Source organism: Canis lupus, chromosome 1 (assembly GCF_048164855.1).
Source record: "Canis lupus baileyi chromosome 1, mCanLup2.hap1, whole genome shotgun sequence".
NCBI classification, from domain to species: domain Eukaryota; kingdom Metazoa; phylum Chordata; class Mammalia; order Carnivora; family Canidae; genus Canis; species Canis lupus.
This window is the reverse complement of record NC_132838.1, coordinates 106,141,600-106,166,692: the sequence shown is the minus strand read 5'-3', so window position 1 is coordinate 106,166,692 and position 25,093 is coordinate 106,141,600. Positions and strand designations below refer to the sequence as shown.

Below are 25,093 nucleotides of genomic sequence, written 5' to 3'. Positions count from 1 at the left end.
CTTGCATCTTTGTAATTTCAGAAAGTGGGATCCTAAGGAGTGGAGAATGCCATCTAGAAGAGAAATGGGAGAGAGGATGGGAACTGGGTTGGGAATAGGTCGGGGGTGAGTTTTGACAAGAGAATGGACAACTGGGTCTTCCTCATGTGTCTTGATTTGTTCATGATAGGGACCTGCTTGCAGGAAAGGAAATGGGGTACCAAGATGCTTTCTGATTGGCCCTAAGGATCAAGCACTTGGCATTTTCTTCCTTGGTTAATGGCTTTCAATCCACCCCATCACCTGGTACTCGCTTGAGGAAGGAGTATCTCTTAAAGCCTGATTGGCCTGCATTTTCAGGGCTGGTAGGAGTCTGGAACCTCCTTTTAAAATATTTATTTATTTATTTATTTATTTATTTATTTATTTATTTATATTTATTTATTTATTCATGAGAGACACCGAGAGAGGCAGAGACACAGGCAGAGGGAGAAGCAGGATCCCTGCAGGGAGCCCCATGCGGGACTCGATCCCAGAACCCCGGGATCAGAACCTGAGTCAAAGGCAGACACTCAGCCACTGAGCCACCTAGAGGCCCCAATCTAGAACCTCCTGCTCAAGATCAAGGATCCACCGGTTGTTCCAATCTGCCTCAGGCGAAGGAGACCAACGGTTCTACTTTGCTTTCCCTCCCTATCCCAACAGCACCCACGCGCTTCAGGCCCTCCCTGATTGGCTCTGCACAGATTCGCTGGGGCTCACTGGTTCGCCTGAAGGGCGGGACTGGGGGCGAGGACGGTGCGGCATCCCCACGCGACCTCTAGCCGTTGGGAAGTTGGTGAGGCTGACGACTCAGAGGCCACCTCATGAACTGGTTATACATGAGCTAACCAGCTTTCCTCTACCTTAGTCCCTTGCCAGTGAGTTACTCAGTAGTAGTACACACGTTTATTCCACCTGTCAGTTGATCCGGCTCATCAAGAGGCATTAAATCAGCCAATCAATTCGCCCCCTGGAAAGTAAGTTCCTGTAACAAGTCGGTCAATCGGTCACATGATGCACTTAGCCAAAATCAAGGAGGACTTTGAGTTGTCAAGGAAATAGCAGAGTGGAGCCCTGTTCAAGAGGGTGCAGCCTGGAACTATGGGGACCCAAGACAAGGGTAAGTCTAGAAAAAGAAATGATCATTTAGCGGAAGGCGAAAGAGGTTTCCTGTGGAGATAACCCGTGGCTGTGCTAAACCCTAGAGAAGGGAATGAGACTTGGAAGAGATCAGAATTTTGAAGTCAGAAGGACCATTAGACGCTGGACAATAACACCTGCTTGTTTTACAGATGGAGAAAATGAGGGGAAACCAAGAGGTAAGGACACTTGCCTAAAGTTTCCAGCGAGTTACTGGCAAAGCCCTGTCTGGAACCACCCCAGAGCTCTCCTCAATCTTGGATTTGAGGTTGTAAATAAACCACTATATTCAATTAGATTCTGAGAATTGGTTTCTAATTAAAATTTTTAATTTCAAAAATTAAAAAAAAAACAATCTAACTGAAAGGAGAACTAGGCAAATGAATTCTCCCCTCTCAGTAACTGAGAAAGCAGATGAAAAAATTGGTATGGGTATAGAATACCATTGACCAAATTGACTTACGTGACATTTATAGAATATTCCATCCAATGAATACACATTCTACTTAACAACTCCTGGAACACTTAGGCCATATTCTGAACTAAAAAACCAGTCTCAACAAACTTAAATGAATTGAAGTCATATAAAGTATATTTTTTGACCACAGTGTAATTAAACTGGAAATTAATAGCTGGAAAATCATCAAGACTTGTGCCTGCACATTTTTTTCAGGGAATATTTATCAGACAATATCCTTTCTAAGCGCCTTGGAAAACAAAGATCTATTTGATGTAGGGCCTTCCCTCAAGAATCTCATTCTTAAATAGTGCCTCTGATAGGATATTTCATCAATTTCCCAACTAGAGCAACAAACAAATGAAGAGGAATCACAGCAGTAGATTGTACAAGGTGAATGTAGGAGCTCCACAAGGCTTCCAGGGAAGCAGAACCCCTGTACTGTTTGTTGTCAACATCTTCAATCTGTGACTTTGATCCTTATGGGTTATCTCATGGTTGCCAAAAGGCTGCTCCACCTCCACCATCACATCCATATTCCAGGGAAAGAGAAGGTGGAGAAGGGGAAGCAAGAGGAGAAGGGGAAAAAGAAGAAAGCAACAAAGAAAAAGTTGGGCTAATATCAGAAAAGCAGAAATCCCCAGTCTTCAGTGGATAGACTCATGATTGGTATTCTAAGTAGACAAGTCTCTCAAAATATTTGCTTAATAATAAATCTAGCAGAGTCCAAGGTTTTTATTTTACATTGCACATGTGGGAGAAAAGAAGAGTACAATCCTATAGATTGGTGTGCAATTTAAGAAAACAGAGATGTCAGTTATAATATTATTGTTACCAGAGCAAGAAATTATCAAATAAGACAACTGGTCAGAATTCCATTTTATTTGGATATCATTTTCATAAGACATGGAATAATTTCTAATGTCTTTAGAGTCTCATAAGACCACTTTGTTTAAATTGTTCTTCCAAGGGCGGATTTGTATCAACAGAGAACAGAACAAGTCAGTAACAGTCATGAATATTCATACAAAACTGTATATTGCAAAGGAGAACATAAATTATATTCTTATAAACATTCTCAATTTTGTACAATATCAAATCAGATTCCTTGAGCCCTTTTATAACACAGAACAATATCTTTTGATTTATAGCTTCAGGGAAAGTGAATATCTTTTTCAATTCTTTCTAAGACTTGTTTCCTTTATTATGAAAACTTATTTTAAAACCAGGCTCTGGAATTCCATTAGCTAGTATTATATGCAAAAAAACAGACCTTCAGAGCTCAATTGTAATGGTAAAGAAAGTGGGGTAAAGGCTGAATAGGCTTTTATTTACACAAGACATTTTTCTTGTACTTGGCCCATTGACCACAACTGTCAGAGAGCCATTACTGGATGTAGAGGAGGCAGAGAAATAGAGGTGTTTTTTCTTTTAAACTGGGGGGTTTATCACCTGGACAAATTTGAAATAATAAGGATGCACAAGAGGATGGTTATCAGGTAGGGCAACTCTCAGAGTTTGTCTGAGATAATTGCCTTAAAAGATGAACAGTTAGGGGTGCTGAAGTGAGTCTGGGAATGGAGGCTTCTTTCTGGCTGTGAAGCTCCTGGAAGACAACCTGAAAGAAGTTACATTTGACCTGGACTTAGAAAGAGAGATAGCATTTGAATGTGGGCAGAATGGAGAGTTGCAGAAGGATGCCATGAAAAGATGAGTAGCCTGAGTAAACATACAGAGATGGCAATTTATAGACTACATGTGGAAAGATACTTTTCTCTTTGGCAGGCAAAAAAAAAAAGCGGAAGCTAAGGAAGGAAGTGGTGGAGGTAGGGCAAGTGTGTGGCAAAATCATGGACAGCCTCAAATGCAAGGCAAAGGAGTTTGGAACTTATCCTGCTGGCCATAGAACTGTCTTTTATTGCTCAAATATCCCTTAAATATATCCTGTCCTCTCCACCCCCGGAGCCACTGTTCTAGCTCAAGCCATATTATCCTCTTGAACTATTTTTTTCTCCTTGATGCAGTTCCATAGTGATCTTTATGACACCCATACCTGTTCTCTATGGTTCAAAACCTTTGAAAGTGATTTCCATGACTTCCCCCAACAACTTGAGAGAGAGGCTAAGCTTCTCTACCTGGTAGTCAAGGTCCTTCAAAGGGGGAAGGGCCTGGAGATGAAGATTAGAGGAGAAAGAAGAAAGTCATGGTATTGGGGCTTCAGAGACAGTCTTGGAGATACTTCTCTATCCTTGAAGCTCCTCAGCATCTGTTCCTATGAGCTCCTAATTCTCAAGGTGAACAGAACTTAAGAGTGATTGGGACAAAAGTTCCTTTTAGGCTATGAATTTACCTTTACCTCTACCCCATGCCTCTTACTGCTGACCTTCTCTTCATCCATTCCAAATCCTGCCCTCCACAACACATGACTCTAAGGCCAGAGTTAGCATTTGGCTAGGTCCTGGCCCTCTCTTGTCCCTGAGATCCTGTTGGTGTTATCATTGCTGCTGTTATGGTTGGGTAAATGGAATGAGAGGCAGGGTGAGAAGTGTCTGAGGAAACAAAGAAAGGGTAGGGGTGAGGTGGCTATGGGTAGGGAGTGGAAGACTGGCAGGGCTAGAGTAAGGTAAAGAGGTGAAAACAGAGAATAAGTACTTGATAAATAATAAGTAATAGACTTCTTCCATGTGTATATTCTGTGGCCCACTGTGTGTCCTATTTCATCTACCAAACAATTCCCTTAGGAATTATTGTCCTCATTTCACAGATGAGGAAGCAGGCCCTGGGAGATTCAGCAACTTGCTGTGAGTCACTAGAAATTTCACTATTGGAGTGCCCAACTCTTCTGACTCCTAGTTCCATTTTAATGCCATGCCCATGTCACTCTAGAAATTCAATGATAAATGTATTCACATGTGCTCTCTCAACACCATCATCTATATGGTAGATGTTATTAAGTCACATCTTAGAGAAGAAAAATATCATGGTGTTGCAGAGCCAAGAGCGTTGAGATCCCAGGTGATGATGTTTTAGTGTACTGGACTTAACGTATGGAAGGCCAGGTTCTAGGCCTGACGCTGTTAGTCTTTTCTCTATGACCTGGAGCAGGCCATTAATCTCTCTGAGCTCCAATTTCCCATCTGTCTAAGGGACTATAATAAAACCATTATGACAATGGCTTAAGCTGATTTCTATGAAGATGCTGAGAAATCTGTAAATACTTACACAGGTCAGTATTACTACCATAATTTTAGGATAGCATTACTAGAAGTGGCCTCAGGAACCATGAAGCTCACTATCCCCTCTATTTTGTACATGAGGGATCTGTCATCCTGGAAATAAAGAAGGGAAAAGAATAATTGTTCAGTGAAAGCCAACAACTAAGTTATGATCTACAATTACTGTAGGGCACCATGTGCATCAGTAGTTAATATCTCTAATTCTTACCACATTGCAGCACTGGTAGTATTGTGCCCATTTTTCTGATTGAGAAACTGATATTCAGGAATGGAACCACATGGCCAACTTCACAAGGTACAATTACTACCAACAATAAGAACAACAAAAAACCCCAACAAACTCAATTGGGGTGGTTCAGTTAGGAGTCCACAGACCACCCTCAGACTCAATGATTCATAAAAAAGTCTCACAGAACTCAGCAGAACAGTTATATTTTCAGTTATGGTTTATCACAGCAAACAAATGGAGATTAAAATCAGCAGAGGGGGCTGGCTCAGTGGTTGAGCATCTGCCTTTGGCTCAGTGGTTGAGCATCTGCCTTTGGCTCAGGTCTTGATCCCAGGATCCTGGGATGAGTCCCACATCAAGCTCCCCACAGGGAGTCTGCTTCTCCCTCTGCCTATGTCTCTGCCTCTCTATCTCTCATGAATAAATAAGTTAATTAATTAATTAATTAAGATCTTTAAAAAATAAAAATAGAATAAAATCAGCAGAGGGAAGAGGCATGTAGGGTAGGATCTAGGAGAGACCAGGTATGAGCTTTCAGTTGTCTTCTCCCACTAGAGTTGTACTGGCCATATACATAGTATCCCCAAGTAGGGAAACTCACTGAGCTTTAGTGTCCAGGGTTTTTATTGGGGGCCTGATCCCATAGGTATGGCTGGCCTTAGTCTCCGGCTCCTCCAGAGGTCAAGTTGATACCACGTGTGGCCTGAGGTCCCCACCATAAATCACTTTGTTCATGTAGACTATCTGGCAAGGCTCATGGCCCTAGATAAATAGATACTCTTATCAGGAGAACATTCCAAGGGCTTAGAGCTGGGCAAGGGCCAAATCTTTCTAGGGTAAGGCTAATTGTTTAATGCATCAGTGGAATACTGGAGGACAACCACGCCCTCTGCACGTGGTTATTTCCTTATATTTTGGTGAAAGTCAAAAAGATACCATGGAAGAGGTATAATCCTTTGACTATTTGGACTTGTCAAGGAATTCCCCAGCAATTCTGTTGCCCATAGCTTACTGGCTCAATAAAAAATATCAGCTCCTGTGTAACTATAAATCAACTTAACACCACCACGGGCAGATTGCAAACCATTTAGAATCTTGAAGAAAAGGACTATACCCTGCTTACCCACAATGTACATCAAAGGGACAGCATGACACACTTATTCTGTGCAGATCTAGAACACAAGAGTGCTTCATGTGGGAAGATATTAACATCTATAGAGATCAGATAACATTCAATCTTATGCAATGGGTTGTTTGTAAAGGAGGAACTCGAAGATATTCTGGTAATTGTGCAATTTTTTCTTCACAGGGCACTTGCACTTCATTTTTACAGCAATAATACAATGATATAGGTACAATAAATTATTTTTCCAAATAGAAATGGCAGAGAGAAGAAGTGACTTGCCCCACAGCATCCAGCAAGTAAAAGATAGAGAGGGAAGTGATCACAGATCTGCTGGGAAGGGGCAGAGCCTGAGGAGAGAGTTGGATTGGGAGGGAAGATGCAGCATAAGAGCTGAGCCTAGGAGGTCTGGGCTAGGTGACAGGTAAGGAATTCAGGAATTTTAGGAATTAAACCTGACAGGGTTCAGGTTCAAGCTCTGCCTCCTTAAACAAGTGTCCTCAGTTTGCTCACCTAGACAGTAGAGAAGGGAAATATACTTGTAAAAATCCACCCAATAGCAACAGTCCTGGTTCCATGAGGTTATCAGAGTGGGGAAGGCATACCAAGTGAGCTTATGGGTGAGAAAGTACTTCATAACCTGGAAACACTGTGCATCACAAAGTGTCCATGAGGGTCCCTTGCTTCAGTCCAATTCCATTCAGACCAGTCCAATTCCGTTCAGACCAAACCCAGAAACCAGAGCTCCACATCCTAGAGATTCTTGTGGCTGGAGATCCTATGACCTTGACTTGTACTATCAAAGGGCACCTGAAAAGAAAGCAAAGCCCCTTTCCTTTCCTAAAATTGGCCCACCGTGTTCTCCAACACGGATAGCTCCAACAACTCATCCTCTTAGTGCTGCTCTTCACCTTGAAGCCTCGGGATTATGGCACACCCTCAGATGTCATTTGAACCTCTCCCTAGATATGTTGACCAGAAGTAGCATTACTTCAGCACCCTCAGATGTCATTTGAACCTCTCCCTAGCTATGTTGACCAGAAGTAGTAGTCTCATTTCAGGTGGTTTGCAAGTGCTGGTGGGCAAAGGAAGATCCAGAGTCTGGGAGAAATGGCAGGCCCAGGAGAAATTCCTGAGTCCTTTGGTGGGGTTGGATGGAAGGAGTCTGGGAAGCTGTCATATCCTTACCAGGCTTCTGTGGCTGAAAGACCAGAGGTAAGAGCTGAGCCAGAGTCAGAGACAGATGAGGGAAGAGGATGAAGGGGAACTGGTCTGTGAAGCCTGGCCAGAAAGTCTTTCTGCAGCTTGTTGGAATCATGATTAAAGAGAAGGCTGGGTCCTGGAGGAAGTGGAGAAACGAAGTCAGGATGCCTTGCTGAATGCTGCCCCCCCCCCCCCCCACAGCACCTGCCAGGCTCCTCTATTCCTCTTGTTCCTTGGAGAAGACTCTGCAGTGCAGCTGTTCTTTCCATGGGATCCCCACACCCTCTGTGCAGTGGTTGATGGAAGGTGTCCCTGTGGGTGTGAACAACACAGATGGCAGCCTCCAGGTGACTTCCACCAAAATTGGTGCCTGGAACAACAGCACCATCAGTCTCACTGGGGAGCCAGAAATAGTCATGAGTCTCCATTGTGAGGGGAAAAATCAATATGGAATCCATACTTCAAGTATCTTCCTCCTTCCAGGTAAGTACACAGGGGTCTACTGACTGGGCTAAAATGACAGCACCTGGTGATCAAAATGAGGGTGGGCACAGGGCCAGAGGAAAGAGTGGTAGCTCAGACTTCACAGCCTTGGTTGGGGGGACTCTCATTTCTGTCTGATTCCAGATAAGCATTCAGGTTCCAGTGTGTTCATGAAAGGATTGGCCCAGGGCATTGTGTATGGATCTATTGTCTCCACACTGTTCTTCTTCTTCCTTGTCCTCCTCACGTGAGTATCAGGTTAAAATTCATCATCAAACCTTTTCTAACACCTATGACATTTATTTGTATTATTTATTTCCTTCATTATCTTCCAGTCTATTCTTTGCCCTCTTAACATGGTCTCTTATATCATTTAAATTAGCCATTCTTCTTCTCCAATATTTGCAATTAAGGCTATAAATTTCCCTCTAAGCCTGACTTTAGCTGCATCTCACAATTTTTAATATATTTTAGTGTTACATGGTTAAAATATTTCTAATTTCCATTATGATTTTTGACCCATGAGTGTTTTTAGACACACCAACATTTTCTAATAATCCTGTTTTCTTTATTTCTAGCTTAAATCCAGTAAGTGAAGAGAGTATATATGCACTATTTATTTTCCTTGTGGCACTTTGTGGCATTACTTATTCTTGTGTAGATTTATAAATATTCCACATAGGCTTAAAAAGAATGTGTATTCTATATTTGATGAAGGCAATGTTAGACAGATGCATAGGCTTTAAATCAAGTTCACTGATCATGTTTACTTCTCCTCTAGTTGTACTGTGACTTCTGCTCAGTGACCTTTTTTGCACTTCACCTCCCATCCCTGCTCCCCTCTCACCTGGCTGACATTTACTCATCCATTTAGGGCTCAGCTCTAAATGGCTGGGTGCCTTTTCAGGGCCCCCACAGCCATCTGGGCTTTTGGATATTATTTGTGCAAATGGTTCTATTCTGATATGACTAAGTGTGGATATATTTTTTTGTTTGTTGTTGTGTATATCTTTTTTGCCTCTTTTATCTATGTTTTCCCTCTTGGCCTGTGTCCTGCATTTTCTAGACATATAGATAAATAAGCAAGTGCTAGATTAGAGCATGTACAAGGAAAAAAAAAAAAAAAAAATAGAGCATGTACAAGGGAGAATGTCCATCCTTGCAGGGGAAGGTAGAGGCATCCATACTGCCTAGGAATCCTCCCACACAGGGTGCCTGAGTGACTCAGTCAGTTAAGTGTCTGATTCTTGATTTCAGCTCAGGTCATGATCTCAGGAGCCTGTGATCAAGCCCCACATTGGGTTCCTTGCTCAGCGGGGAGTCTGTTTCTTTCCCTCCCCCTCTGCTCCTCCTCCCTCCACACACACTCTCTCTAAAATAAATAAATAAATAAATAAATAAATAAATAAATAAATAAATAAATAAATATTTTTAAAAAATCTTCCCACACATTTCTGGGGAGTCCTCCCCAACGTGATATCCTGTCAGTATTACAGATGTTTTCTTTCCTTCCCTGTTTCTCTTATCTCCTCCCCCTCACTCAGCAACAAGTTTTGCCTTCTTCACAGGAAAAAAGCAACTCCCCAACACCTACAGAGTTATTGCCACTGGCACTGGTGATTTACTCCTTGCCTTTTTCAGAGAAAGAGGCATCCCTCTTCCTGTCCAAGGTTAGCCTCACCTCCTTTGCCTGGGAATCCATCTCCTCCACATACCATTAATCAGCCTTTCTGTCTCCTAAATTTTCTATCATTCTTCCTTCACTGGCTCTTCCTCTGAAGAATATAAACATGCCCAAATCTCTCCTAACTCAGTCCCACAAACTCCTTCTATGTACCATCCAATTTTTTTTGAGAAGAGCTTACACCCACTGCCTGATTCTCATCACCCTTACATACGTCAGTCCTCTGCAATCAGTACCATGCCACTGAAATGGCACTGTCTAAAGTAGTCCTTTTTCCTTGCTCTCAAAATTATTCTCAAAATCCAATGGCAGATGTTCCATATTTTTCTTGTTCACTTTAGGTGGCATTTCTGATTCTGCTGGGTGGGGTGAGGCCCTCCTACCCACAGGCTTTTTTTTTTTTTTTTTTTCCACAGTGAATGAATATGGTGAGGGCATCTGCTGAAAGTGATGTGGGTGGGAACAAGGGTGAGGGGAAGGAATCGAGAAGAGTGGTGATGGGGATGGGGTGGTTGGAATACCCACTGAGGAGAATGAGTGGGATCCACACGAGGACAAGGAAAATAATCGGTGAGCAGCAGCAAAAAGTCCAACCATGACTGGATATTATTCATTGTTTAGCAACACCAATGTCGTTGCTGTGTGTTCTTTCCTCCTAGCAGTGGCTATTGGAAGAGAAAGAGTGAATGGTGGCATTGATCTAGGCTTGAGTCTTTATAGGCAGGGTGCCATGGAAGGTGATGAAAAGAGATGTGGAAGCTGGAGGGAGAGAGCTTTGAGTGGATAGCCCTTGTAACTGGTGGGCAGGAAGGTAAAGAAGAGAAACCAAGAAGGCCCTTCATAAGGGTTAGAGAATGTGGTGTTTTGGATCTGAAGCCTCCGCCTATGAGATCAAAGAATAGGAACACAAGGCTGGATGAGAGCACAAGAAAGCTGAATAGGACAGAACTAGGCAGAGCATGGGGTATTGGGATTTAAACTGTCATAGGTGGAAAAGTTTTGGGGAATAATACATAAGGCATAATGGTTAAAGGAGACAAGTCACATCAGTTAGGACTCTTGTAGTTGTGAATGACAAGAGCTGAATTCAGCAAGCTCAAGGAAAAGGGGAACAGTTAAGGTTATTTGTTGCTGTATCACTGTCCCCTAAACTTAGTGACTTTAAATAGTGGTCATTTTAGTATATCTCACAATTTCATGGATCAGGAATTTGAGTAGGACCCAAACGAATGATTCTTCAGCTTCCTCTGGTATTCATTGAGGTCACTTGACGGTATTTAGCTAGCAGCTGGGCTGGGCTGGGTTAAAAGGTCCAGAATGCTTTCAAAATACTTGACATTTTGCTGGGGACAGCCAGAGGACTGGGCTCAGCTGGGCCCCTCTCGCTTCCATGGAGTGTCAGAGCCTCTTCTATCATGGTCTCTTCCAAGACAGAAGTTGCCAATCCTCTTTAAGGCTAGGCCTGGAATTGATAGAGTGTCACTTCAGTCATATTCTCTTCAAGCAAGTCACAGACCAGCCAAGATTCAAGGAGAAGAGAAAATAGACCCCATTTCTCCATGGGAAGAGTACCAGAAATTTGCAGCCATCTGTATGTAATCTGCTGCAGGAACATATTGACCATCTGTTAAGTCTTAGACTTCAACAACAGAGATTTATTTTTCTCATAGTTATGAAGGCTGGAAGTCCAAGATCAAAGTGTTAGCAGGATTGGTTTATCTTAAGATTTCTTTCCATGGCTTGCAGATGGCCACATCTTTCCTCTTCACATGGTCATCCCTGTGTGCACATACAGGGATGTGTCTGTCCCTTTTCTTTCTTTCTTTTTTTTTAATATTTTATTTATTTATTTTAGAGAGAGAGTGAGAGACAGCAAGCAAGAGGAGGAGCAGAGGGAAAACAAGCAGATTCTATGCGGGTGCAGAGCCCAATATGAGGCTCAATCCCATGACCCTGAGATCATGACCTGGGCTGAAACCCAGAGTCTGCTGCTTAACTGACTGAGCCACCCAGGCACCTTGTCCCTCTTCTTATAAGGACACCAGTAATATTGGATTAGGACCCCACCTGACAGCCTCAATATAACTTAATCACCTCATTGAAGGCCCTATCCAAATACAATTACATGGATATGGGCCCATCCATGTGATCTCATTTTACCTTTGTTACCTTTTTAAAGGCCCTTCTCCAAATACAGTTAATTCTGAGGTACTTGGTGTTGGAACTTCAGCAAATGAATTGGGTGCAATGGGGGGGGGGGGGGCGATTCAGCCCATAACAGGGAATATCTGTACTTTTGGCATGACTGGATCTAGGTATGTAAATGACATTATTAAGAGTCTGCTATTCCCTGTGCCTTTGTTCTGCTGCTTCTGTGTTCCCTTGACCCCTGGAGCATTCTCCACCTAATGGCAAGATGGCCAGGAGCAGCCCCATGATTATATCCCATCTCAGCAACTCTAGCTGAAAGAAAACTTGTCTTCCCCTTGGTGATATATCAATCCCAGAGAAGACTCTGATTGTCCCAGCTTCAGTCACGGGGCTGTCCTCAACTAATGTCCATGTGGGGAGGTACTTTGGTGGGCCAGTCCTAAGCTTACCTACTGTGCCATTCCAGTCCCATGGAAACAACAAGAACAGCTCCCACACATGCTTGCCCCTCACTCCTACCTCTGACCAACCCTGGTGCTTCCACATTTGGCCCTGTGTGGCATGGCCTGCCCCCTCTTGGAAACTTTAAATAACTATCTTTTCAATGGCAGTCATCCCCTTATCTGTTGGCTTCACCACACCTGAATACAAATGAAATCCCATGTTTATTCCCACTCCTGGGGAAGAGCCAGACTGGGCAAAGCAGGGGGACCAGCGAGCAGGGCAGTCGTAGTTGCCAGGGCAAGAAAGGAAGGGGGCCAGTTATGTAATCAATGGTACAGCTATACAACAGAGCACTACGCAGCCATAAAAAAGACTGAGGAGGCTGTCCGTGTACTAATATGCACAAATATACCAGAAATATTAAGGAAAAGAGGAAAAGTACCAAAAAATTGGTCTAGAAAAAAAAGCATACACATATTGAGACAGGACTGGGAGAGAAGCTGAGGAAAGGCACAGCCATGAAAAGCCACTGGGCTGGAGGGCTGGGACTTCGTCATGAGGTCCTGCGGAGCCATGGGAGGGCTGGGAGCAGGGGAGATGCAGGCCAGCTCTGGGGCAAGAGGTTAGAAAAGAGGCTAGGAAGAGGATCCAGGCCAAGAGAGTAGGGATTTGTATGCCCATTTGCTGAGGAGAGGGTGGTGCTGGTCACAGAACCAGCAAATGGAGGCAAAGTGTCTTCTGACCCCCAGACAAGGGCTCCTTCTAGGAAGAGGGAGGGGGCAGGCAGAGACTGAGCACAGTATTAACCACAGCACTCATTACCTTAGAATGAAGATGCTTAAATGGTGGAAGGACAGTCACATCTCCAAGGCCAAAGAGGCACCAATCATCCAGAAACCAGAGCTGCTGAAGGAGCCAGAAATAGACGTGGAGTCTGAAGCCAAAACTACTGGGCCTCAGTTGGAAGTAAGTCCCTGGGCTCAGACTGGCCACCAGCCAGGCTGCTGCACAGCTGAGGCCAGCTGAGCTCAACAAGCTGCCTGAACTCACCTACTGCCCACTGGCACTGCCAGGGAACACTCGTTAGAAACAAAGATTGTCAGGGGCCCTTGGACCTGCAAATCCAACCCCTCAGGATCTGAGCCCAGAGGGTCTGTGCTGGTGGCAATCTCCTATTCATTTTGAGGCGTGGTCACTGGCCAGACAGTGCCTTACCTGAGTGTCTGTCTGGTTCCTCAGGCCAAGTTCCCTGCCAGCAGAGCCCCCTTTCTTGGATGGCGAGGACCCAGAGGGGCTCCAGGCCCAGCCCCTGCCCCAGCTGGGGAGGCAGACTTGGCCACAAGTGGCTGTTGCCCTGCCAGGAGAGAACAGTAAATACTAGGGAGTGGGCCTTCTTAATCTGCTCGGGGGCTGCCATAGCAAAGTATGGCAGACCCAGGAGCTTAAACAACAGATATTTTCACGGTTCTGAAGGTTAGAAGACCAAGAACAAGGTGTCTGCAGAGTTGGTTCCTTCCAAGGTCTCTCCTTCTAGACAGCCACCTTCTCCCTGTGTCCTCACATGGCCTTTCTGTGCATGAGTCCCTGTCCTAATCTCCTCTTTGTATGAGGACACAAGTCACAATGGATTAGGGTCCACCCTAATGGCCTCATTTTGACTTAAGTATCTCCTTAAAGGCCCTGTCTCCAAATAAAGTCACACTGGGAGGTACAGGGTTAGGACTTTAACATATGAATTGTGCAAGGGGTAGAGAGGGGGGACACAAGGGGGAGGGCAGAGTTCAGCCTGTAACAGAAGCATCAAGGTGCTAGTCATGTCCCTCCATTGGTGGGGACCCAGATCAGGGAAAGGTTTGGCCAAGCAAGGCAGGAGAATGCCAGGATCTTGTTCTCCCACAGTCTAGGGCTCTTGAAACAGAAGGACCCACCATGGACAGGCAAATTCCCAAACGGATAAAGACCGACGCGTGGCTCGCAGACTATAGGCTTCAAAGACCTACAGAGCAGGAGCAGCAGCTCCATTGGAGACTCTAAGACCAGAGACCAGCGCTAAGAGCTCACGCATTCACTGAACAGACATCCCCCGAGGACTCCCACGAGCGGAGCCTGTTTGTCAGCTCCTCCCAACAACACGCCTGCTCCCTGCCCTTGAACTGTGAGGTCTGGGCGGGCACCCTGACGTCCAGGAGGACAGATGACATTACACAGGAGCCTGGTGGGGAGGGCAGGGGGAGGTAGCACTAGGAGATGAGCTAATGCTATTGCTATTGCAGGGGCCACACAAGGCAGTGTGACCCAGAGTGACAGTGACCTTCCTGCAGCCTCGGGCACTGCCAAGCAAAGCTAACTTCAGTGTTCTAAGAAGAGAAACTGAGACCCACAGGAGGGAAGCCCCAGTGGTCTTACTGCAAGGACATTGGGGGTCATGAGGCCTGCCCTCCACACCCCCCACATTGCAAATGGGGAAATGGAGGCGCAGAGGGCCTCAGGGCACACAGCAAGACTGTGCACTGCTCAGGACACCTCCATCCCAGGATCGTTAGTCCCTGGAGCAGCTGTCCCTGTCCCCTGGCAATTTTCTCCTGACCTTATAAGACTGTAGTGCAGAGGTTGCAAGCTCAAAAGCCCACCGGGGCCCTGCACATAACGAGATGAGTACAGTTGACCTGGTGGAAACCAAGTCCGTCTTAAGAGCAGGTGCCCCACCGAAAGGGGGCGCCAGCAGCAGCGAACTCGGCTCCAACTCTTCGCTCCCACCCACCCCCGCAGGAATGAGATCTGCATTGCTGGGCCTCCTGGTTTTGGTTTTATCTATCTATTTATTTTCAGAAGAATCCAGACATCTAGATTTCAGTGTGAAATTTCTGGATTCAAACTGTTAGTAGCTGTTTTTAAAAAGCAGCACGGGCCCAGGAAAAGCCGTATATGGACCTATCATTTGCAAGTGGGATCAGAAGACAGACCCGAAGGAGACATCTTTTCTCTGAACACACCTCCTGCCTAAAGGCGCTGTTTTTCAGAATGCAAGCTCCTTGGCCAGTGGAAACAGAATCCCCAGACCCTGGCCAGAGGCTTCGATCTGGAAGAATGAGGTGGAATTATTTAGATGGAGAAGGAGTTCCAGGACCTCATTCACTTGTACTGCCACAAACAACTGCAGTGGCCCCCATGTGGCCTGTCCTGGGTTGGGTACACAGACGAGTGAGACCCAGGCCCTGCCCGGAAGGACCCTCCAGGTATCCCAGCCTGAGGGGCTATGCCTGTGTACAGGGAGCTTCAGGGAAGGGCAGGGGCCAGCACTGGGGAGAGAGGGCGTGGCCTCACCTCTAGCTGGACCATTGCCATCTGAGCTGGGCAGACAGGCTGGGGCGACTGGGAAGCCATGGGATGGACAGCCTGAAGTGCTGCAGCAAGGGCAGCACCAACAGGAGGCCACTGCAGGGAGAAAGGAGCCCAGCAAGGCACCACAAGCCAGCCAGAGTAAGCTCCCCTGCTCATGGGCCTCAGTCATCACTCCTTGAGTCACACCGTCTGGACCAAAGAGCAGGTTTGAGTCTCCAGAACAAACTCCCAGTCCTTGGTTATATGGTCAGCAGTCATTCATGTCACTGGCTAAATCTTGCCATTTCCTCCCTCGACCCAAGGAGGAGGTCACGGGGGAGGTGGACTTTATAAAGAACCCTCCCCTGTTCTTTCAGGAGATGATGGGAACTACCATGATGGAGGATGATGGTAGCACTCCAAGCCCTCAGGCCTCCTTCGGTCACATATCTCAGTGACACTGTGGAACTGGTCTGGTCATCAGGTTCATTTTACAGCAGAGGAAGCTGAGGCCCAGAGAGGTTACAAAACCTCCGTGCAGGAGAGGAAAAGAGAGAAACCTCCCTAAGGTCACACCTCAACCCACCTTTTCCCACAAGGAAGCTGACATTCAGACCAGGGAAGGTCCTTCCCCGCTGGTCCTGCATCTCTACCCTCTCCTGCCAGGTCCTTGGAGCCCAGTCCATTGGGATGGCTTCTACTGATCTGGGATACAGGAAGGCTGGAGCACAGGCTGGGGTCCCTGCTCACCCTGTTCCACTCAGCTCACTCAACACCATCATCCCAATTTGGTTCTATTCTCAGTTAACCCTTTGTATGCCTGAACTTACTAGGTTTGAAGGATGGCCATGGACAGGGCCTCCCCAGAGGAGGGCTTTCCACTGGTCGCTGCAGGGCCCCCAGAGCATGAACCTTTATGGTGGGCCCCCTGGGTGCTGGAGCTGGGGCTATCTATGATGGGACCGCAGCACTGCCCCCAGTGTGGGCCAGTCATGTATCCCATTCCGAGCTCCATCTGCAGAATGGGAGCATAATATCATTCATCACTGTGGGGTAGGAATGGGTTCACCTGGCACCTGGCAGGGCATTGAGGGCGCTGGAATGGCAGCTCACATCTGTTGAGCTGTTTGTACCCGCCAGGTCCTACTCTAAGCACATTAAGACCCTCTCATCTTTGCATTGGTCAGGGTTCAACCCCAGAAGCAGAACCAGTAGCTGATCCCTCTTAAGAGATTTATTGCAAGGAATTGGCTTATGTGACTGTCAGGCTAGCAGGGCAGGTCTGACATCCATCCAGCAGGCAGGTTGATGGGGCAGGCAGGAGGCTCTTAAGCATGGGAAGCCTATGTCCCCAAGCAGAAATTTCTCCTGGGAATCATCCGTTCTGCTTTGAAGGCCTTTCAAGTGATTGAATTGAGCCCACCCAGATTATTGAGAATTATCTCAACTGATTAGAGATGTCAGTCACATGTACAAAATACCTTCAGGGCGACGCTAGCTGGGGGCTGGAACAATGGGGAACTCTGGCCCACCCACGTTCACACATAGATATGACCATCCTGACATTTGATCCCCACCCCGACCTGGTGAGGTGGGCGCCAGTGTCCTCCCCATCCTACAGAGAGGGACGAGACACTTAAGGAGACCACATGACTGTACAGAGGTCAAGGCGCTGGAGCCAGTGCTTGGATCCCCCCACCCCCTGCCCCAGGCAGGGAGTGTCTGCACCTACTGTTACTAATACCCAGCATGGTTCCAGGGGCCTTACTGTGGCAGGAAAGAGGAATGTATATTACAAAGTGGGTGACTGTGCCTGACCTGTTGTGGGGCGGAAGCCAGGGAAGAGGGTAGGGAATTATTTATTCTTTCAAAAATGTGCTGTGAGGAGATCCCTGGGTGGCTCAACGATTTAGCACCTGCTTTCGGCCCAAGGTGTGATTCTGGAGTCCTGGGATTGAGTCCCTCATCAGGCTCTCTGCATGTAGCCTGCTCCTCCCTCTGCCTGTGTCTCTGCCTCTTTCTGTCTCTCTGTCTCTCTGTCTCTCTGTCTCTCATGAATAAGTAAAATCTTTAAGAAAAATGTACTGAGACCCTACTGTGTGTGAAGGCATTGAGGGCATAGCAGTGAATGGGATGGACAAGGTCCCTGCCCTTGGGCAGCTCAGAGTCCCGTGGGGGAGAAAGACACAGAGCAAGTGGGCAGGAATAAATGGGATGCGTGACAGATAAGGGGTGGTGGGGAAGACAGTGAGTGCCCCTGGCCAAGGAGCCAAGGGTAGCCATGGAAGGCCTCTCTGAGGAGGTGAAGGTCTTAGGAGAAGAGAGTCCAGGCAGAGGGCAGAGATGAGCAAGAGTCTGGGGGCTGAGTGCCTGGTGTGTTCACAGAGAGGAAAAAGACAGTGTAAGAATTTTCCAGAAGAACCCACCCAAAAGCCCACAAAAGCAAGGCGTGGGCCACTTCCAGCACCACCTGTTCTTATTCTAACTTCCAGCTTTTGGCTTTAATGAATTCTTTAAAAAAAAGAAAAAAAAAGATTTTATTTAAGAGAACGTGAGAGGGCACAAGCAGAGGAGGAGGGAGAAGCAGGCTGCCTGCTGAGTGGGAAGCTCCATGTAGAGCTCAATCGCATGACCCTGGGACTATGACCTGAGCTGAAGGCTGCTGCTTAACAGACTGAGCCATCCAGGCACCCTGAATTCCTCATTTTCAAAGAGGCTTTGCAGGAACAAGTTACAAAAGAGGGACATAATGAAAAGGCAAGACCCCTGCCTCATCCCACTCCCCAGAGACAACCACGTGGGTCCCTGGTCCCTGTGCTTCCTCCCAGAGTGGTGGCTCTTCATGGGAGCAATATCCCCCATCCTGGGTGACACTGGGTCTTCCTGACCATTACTGGTGACAGGAGAGCTCCTGACATCTAGGACTCGAGTCCCTGGTGCTGCTCTACTCCCTGCAATGCCCAGCACCTGGTAAACACTGAGTGATAACAAAGCCCATGCTAGCACTGCAGGGTCCTGGCTGGAAAGAGATAACTTCCTTCAATAAGATTCTTAAACACAAAGATGTACTTACAGAAGTATGAGCAGGGTTAGGACGCCCAGGATCCAGCAGCAGAAGGAAAGAGCTCCTTCCAGATACTGCTGTATCCTAGAGGAGTCGAAGGGGGGTGGGGTGCCACTAGGGTCTCACTGAGAACCAGTGCCAAGGCAGAGGGGCTACCCACCACGAAGGGAGGGCAGCGAGCAGAGAGGACAGCATTCTCCAGCCAACCTCCAGCGTTCAGCCTGTGCCTCCCTTTGGCCAGACCCACCTGAGGTCAAAGGGTAGGGGAGCTTGTTGATGTGATCACTAGAGGTCAGCCTCCCAGGCATGTATTAGGGCCGTGAAGGATAGAGAAGGGATGTAGTGAGAAGCTGAGTAACAGTCCCCAAAGATATCCAATCCTAATGCCTGGGACCCGTGAATGCTACTTTATGAAGGGAAAATGATCTTTTCAGATACAGTTAAATGGGGGATCCCTGGGTGGCTCAGCGGTTTAGCGCCTGCCTTTGGCCCAGGGCATGATCCTGGAGTCCCAGGATCGAGTCCCATGTCAGGCTCCCTGCATGGAGCCTGCTTCTCCCTCTGCCTGTGTCTCTGCCTCTCTCTCTCTCTCTCTCTCTGTCTCAAATAAATAAATAAATAAATAAATAAATAAATAAAATCTAAAAAAATAAAAGATACAATTAAATGAAGGATCTTGAGATGAGAGGATTATCCTGGATAATCCAAATGGGCCCTAAATACAATCGTGTATCCTTACATGAGGGGCCGAGCTTGGAGCCACGCAGCCACAAGCCAAGGAACGCAGGTGGCAACCAAAAGCTGACAGAGGCAGGGAACAGATTCTCCCCTGCCCGGCCCCAAAAGCCTCTCAAGGAAGCACAGCCCTGTCGACATCTTGCTTTCAGCCCTGCGAAATTGATGTTGGACTGCTGGCCTCCACAATCTGGAGGGAACACTGGTTTTAAGCTACTGTGGTTTTGGTCATTTGTTACAGCAGCCACGGGATGCCCGGGCAGATGGGGAAGGTGGTACATGGAGAGAGAGCAGCACAGCAGAAACCAGGAGAGCTCTCCCTTCTGGCTGGGTGCTGGGATGAGTACTATTCTTGTGTTAGGAAATTCCCTTCATTCTCAGAGAACTCCAGGAGCAGGAATTTTTTTTTTTTTTTAAGATTTTATTCATGAGAGACAGAGACATAGGCAGAGGGAGCAGTAGGCTCCCCAAAGGAAGCCTGATGTGGGACTCGATCCCAGGACCCTGGGATTAGGACCTGAACCAAAGTCAGATGTTCAACCACTGAGCCACCCAGGTGCCTAGGAGCAGGAATTATCACCCTCCGGGTTTTTTTGATGATGAAACTAAGGCACAGAAATATTAAGTAATTTGCCCTGCCAAGCATTTTCTTTTTTAATTTGAACAGGGAAATTTTAATATAAGAAATTATTAACCATAACAGGTAGTATTCTATAAAGGGATAAAGTAACTACAGTAGGCTTCAGGGAGGATGTCTGAGGAAGGAAGGAACTTGGAAAGGGGCCCCCTCACCAACAGTGAGGTTCAGCCCACACTGTAAGAGATGTGGGTGTGAATCACTGGATGGTGAGGAAGGTAGCTAGCTTGCCCAGACCAGAGCTTGTCCACAGATGCTGAGCAAGCAGAGAACACCTCTCCCAAGTGCTGGCAGGGTGAGGCTGGGAAGCCAGCTTCTAGGACACATTGGGAAGGCATCAATTGGGACAGCACTGAAACCTAATGAGATGCCGTCGTCCATGTGGGCACCACTGAAACCTGATAGAAGTGAACACCACTGAATATGCCCCACATGTGTCCCTGATGACCACAGGATAAGAGCAAGAGGAAGCCCAAGGGAAAATTCAGAACAAGGGAGAAGCCCTGTTCCTTCTGCAATGTCCTTCAGGCTCCCTCTACTGACAAAGCTTAGCAGCCCACTCACTGCAAGGAAGAATTTTTTTTTTTAATCGATTTTATTTATCTATTCATGAGAGACACAGAGAGAGAAGCAGAGACACAGGCAGAGGGAGAAGCAGGCTCTATGCAGGGAGCCCCATGTGGGACTCGATTCTGGGTCTCCAGGATCATGCCCTGGGCTGAAGGTGGTGCTAAACCGCTGAGCCACCCAGGCTGCCCTGCAAGGAAGAATATTTAAAGGTTCCAACTCTATTTTTGCAGAGCAGGTAACAAAGGGTAGCTTTGGAGCATAGAAGCAATAGCCAAGTAGTATGATTATCCATTCATTGTGCCTGGTCTGGGAGAGATGGGATATTCTTATGTGATTATCAGATATCCTCTTGTGCATGTGTGTAGTGCCTATTCACGTCTTTTTGCTGAGTTTAAAAATGAGTGTCTCTTAATGATTTGTAGTAGTTCTTTATATATTCTGGCTACTAGTTCATTATCAGATACACATATGACAGATATCTTCAGCCATATCTAAGGCTTTGGGAAATTTTTTTACTTCTCTGTGTCTCTATTTCCTCCTCTGTAAAATAAAGGCAAGACACACCTTGTAAGGATGTCACGAGGCTTCAAGGAGGTAATATCAAAAAAGTGCTCAGAAAGATGCCAGCTCATAGTAAGCACTCATGTTGTCATGAGGCCTGGCATGGGCCAATCCAGGAGGAGGAATGCCATCCTCACCCTAAATTTGGATGGTCCTGAATTCAAGGGGAGTGATAAATGGTCTTTGGCCAGGGCCACAGCAGATTTTGTACAGTGATGTACTGGTACAACAGCCCTCCAAAAAAAAAGTTCTGATTTATAGTATTTGCTAGTTGCCATAGTGTAAATGCTCCCTTCACAGCCAATTTCAAACTAACAATGGTTTAACATCCAGCTTGCAAAATTACTGGAAATCTAACAGCCAGGTCTCTGGAGCCAGTGCAAGCCATCTGCAGTGTACCACTAGCTCTTGTACCACCTGGTTGGGTTAACTTAGGTGGATCTCTTCCTCTCTGTGGATCTTCATATCCTCCATCTGTCTAAATGGGGCAAGTCATCCAACTCATTCATGCAGTACCGATTTATTCAGTATCTTTTATGTGTCAGTCACTGGGCTTGGCTCTGGAGTCACAGACTTGAGCAAAAACAGACAAGAAGACCTTCTCTAGCAAGGATATTCTGAAGATAGGGGCTGAGGGTAGGATAATGCTTGAAAATAAACAAGCAAACACATGAAATAAAGGAATCATAAGAGCTACGGAGAAAGCAAAGCAGGTCTGACAACTCTTGTGTTGAGAGGGGGTTTACTTTGGCTAACATGATTGACAAAGGCTTCTTAAAGGTAACACATGATATGGGGCGCCTGGGAGGCTCAGTCAGTTAAGTGTCTACCTTTGACTCAGGTCATGATACTGGGGTCCTGGAATCGAGCCCCACATCGGGCTCCCTGCTCAGCGGGCAGTCTGTTTCTCCCTCTCCCTCTGCCCCTCTTCCCACTTGCACTTTCTCTCTCTCTAATAAAATCTTTAAAAATAAATAAAGGTGACATCCGATAAAGAGTCTGGTACCAATATGGCAGGAAGAGAGCATTCCAGCTGAGGGAAAATGCCAGTGCAAAGGCCCGTAGCTACAACAAATTTGGCTTGTTTGAGGAACCAAATGAAGGCCAGAGCAGCTGCAGCAGAATGAAAGTTTAAGGTGGAGCGGTGGTATCGGCTAGTTTACGTGTTCAGTAGCTGTGGCTCTGAAGGTGAAGGCAAAGGTAGAGCAGGACACTGACTGCTGGAGTCAGAGCAGTCCTACGGGCAATGGTGGCAGCTCAGACCTGTGAGGGACCCAGGACAGGGAGAAGTGGACAGAGACTGGTTTTAAAGGCAGGGCCCGCTGCTCTTGCAGACAGATGGGACGTGGGGAGAGGAAGGAAGGATGGATGTATTTGTGAGGCAAAACAGCCCCTGTGGGGTGGCTTCAGAAACTCCTGCCTGCAACTGCCAGACATGGAGGAGGCTGAGACTTCTCTTGCCTCAGAGGTCAATACAGGGGATGGGGACACCTCACCTGGTAGGCCCAGGGGGAGAATCCTACCTAGTGATGTAGGAAAGATGTTAGGGTTCAAAGCCAATGGCTGAGAAAGAATTCTTGAGATGCCTTTGGCACAAAACGGTGGTTTTAATATAGCCCAGGGACAGGATCTGTGGGCAGAAAGAGCTGCCCTGAGGTCATAAGGGGTGGCCCATTATATACTTTCAAGTTGGAAGGGAGTTTGGGATAGGGTAAGGTCCCAGGTATTTTGGAAACAAGGTTTCCAGGATCCTGAAAGGGGCTAGCTATTATTGGAAACAGGTCATTTATTACTGTTTCATAAAAACTCAGTCATGAGACCCTTCAGATGTATATCGGTGGGCCATATGCTTGGGGGATGATTGTCAACATGTATCTTGGGGGAATAGAAATAAAGGAAGTTTCCAAAGGAGTTTTTATAAAAGTAGACTTATAGGATCCTGGGGGTCGGGCAAGAATTGCCTGTTGCTCTTAGCAAAGTGTTAACATCAAGGCAACTGAGTTCCTAGGGGAATGTGTCACTCTGCCTGTTTTAAGGACTTGTCAATGGGCTGTAGATAAGGAAATTTAATAATTTTTCTTCTGCCTTTGCTTCCCACATCACCTAGTAAGTGAGTACATGGTGGGACTAGGTGGAAAGAATGAACCACAGGTTGTTGGGATACTGGACAGAGCCAGCAGTTTCCCCAGGATCTCTCCTCTTCTCAATAGCTTGAGAAATAGAGATGATTCCCTCTTGCAGGGCAGACACAGAGGTTCTAGGAAAAGAAGTGACTCATCTAAGGTCACACAGCCAAGTAAGTGAAAGAATGGGGAATTCAGATTTTCTGCACCTTACCATCCCCTCCCCACTCCCATGACCAGATTCCTGGTCCTGCCTTATTCCCCCTGTTATCCTGAGGATGAGGACTGGAGTAAAGAGAAAAAGGAAATTTCACCCCAGAAGTCAGTGTTATTCATGAAAGTAGATGGAGAAGCTGAACTGTGTCCCACAAGAACTGGGATCCTAGACTCCTGGGTCTGAGGCAGGAGGGGGTTGGGGTCCTGGACTCTTGGGTCTGACAGAGGAGAGGGTTGGGGGGGGGTTGGACTTCTAGGTTTGAGGGAGGAGGGGCTGGGGTCCTGGACTTCTGGGTGTGAAGGAGGAGGGGGTTGGGGGGCTGGACTCCTGGATCTGAGGGAGGAGGGGCTGGGGGGCTGGACTCTTGGGTCTGAGGGAGGAGGAGGTTGGGGTCCTGGACTCCTGGGTCTGAGCGAGGAGGGGCTGGGGTCCTGGACTCCTGGGTCTGAGGGAGGAGGGGCTGGGGGCCTAGACTCCTGGGTCTGAGGGAGGAGGGGCTGGGGGCCTGGACTCCTGGGTCTGAGGGAGGAAGGGGCTGGGGTCCTGGACTCCTGGGTCTGAGGGAGGAGGGGCTGGGGGCCTAGACTCCTGGGTCTGAGGGAGGAGGGGCTGGGGGCCTGGACTCCTGGGTCTGAGGGAGGAAGGGGTTGGGGTCCTGGACTCCTGAGTCTGAGGGAGGAGGAGGTTGGGGTCCTGGACTCCTGGGTCTGAGGGAGGAGGAGGTTGGGGTCCTGGACTCCTGGGTCTGAGGGAGGAGGGGCTGGGGTCCTGGACTTCTGGGTCTGAGGGAGGAGGGGTCTAGGGTCCTGGACTCCTGGGTCTGAGGGAGGAGGAGGTTGGGGTCCTGGACTCCTGGGTCTGAGGGAGGAGGAGGTTGGGGTCCTGGACTCCTGGGTCTGAGGGAGGAGGGGCTGGGGTCCTGGACTCCTGCGTCTGAGCGAGGAGGGGGCTGGGGCTGGACTCCTGGGTCTGAGGGAGGAGGAGGTTGGGGTCCTGGACTCCTGGGTCTGAGGGAGGAGGGGCTGGGGTCCTGGACTCCTGCGTCTGAGCGAGGAGGGGGCTGGGCCTGGACTCCTGGGTCTGAGGGAGGAGGAGGTTGGGGTCCTGGACTCCTGGGTCTGAGCGAGGAGGGGGCTGGGGGGCTGGACTCCTGGGTCTGAGGGAGGAGGGGGCTGGGGGCCTGGACTCCTGGGTCTGAGGGAGGAGGGGCTGGGGTCCTGGACTCCTGGGTCTGAGGGAGGAGAGGCTGGGGGCCTGGACTCCTGGGTCTGAGGGAGGAGGGGCTGGGGGCCTGGACTCCTGGGTCTGAGGGAGGAGGGGGCTGGGGGGCTGGACTCCTGGGTCTGAGGGAGGAGGGGCTGGGGGCCTAGACTCCTGGGTCTGAGGGAGGAGGGGCTGGGGGCCTGGACTCCTGGGTCTGAGGGAGGAGGGGCTGGGGTCCTGGACTCCTGGGTCTGAGGGAGGAGGGGCTGGGGGCCTGGACTCCTGGGTCTGAGGGAGGAGGGGGCTGGGGGGCTGGACTCCTGGGTCTGAGGGAGGAGGGGCTGGGGGCCTAGACTCCTGGGTCTGAGGGAGGAGGGGCTGGGGGCCTGGACTCCTGGGTCTGAGGGAGGAAGGGGTTGGGGTCCTGGACTCCTGGGTCTGAGGGAGGAGGGGCTGGGGGCCTGGACTCCTGGGTCTGAGGGAGGAGGAGG

The 25,093-nt window shown here is 47.9% G+C and overlaps 1 protein-coding gene across 1 annotated transcript; it reads left to right on the top strand.

The window, feature by feature from the left end:
- The first annotated feature begins 477 nt into the window (after positions 1-477).
- On the top strand, positions 478-20,910 carry LOC140601103 (SIGLEC family-like protein 1). Its single transcript, XM_072769642.1, has 5 exons — positions 478-1,141; positions 7,611-7,892; positions 8,037-8,139; positions 12,999-13,137; positions 14,071-20,910. The coding sequence occupies exons 1-5, from the start codon at positions 1,123-1,125 to the stop codon at positions 14,203-14,205; spliced, it is 678 nt and encodes a 225-aa protein (XP_072625743.1). The 5' UTR covers positions 478-1,122; the 3' UTR covers positions 14,206-20,910.
- The last annotated feature ends 4,183 nt before the right edge of the window (positions 20,911-25,093 follow it).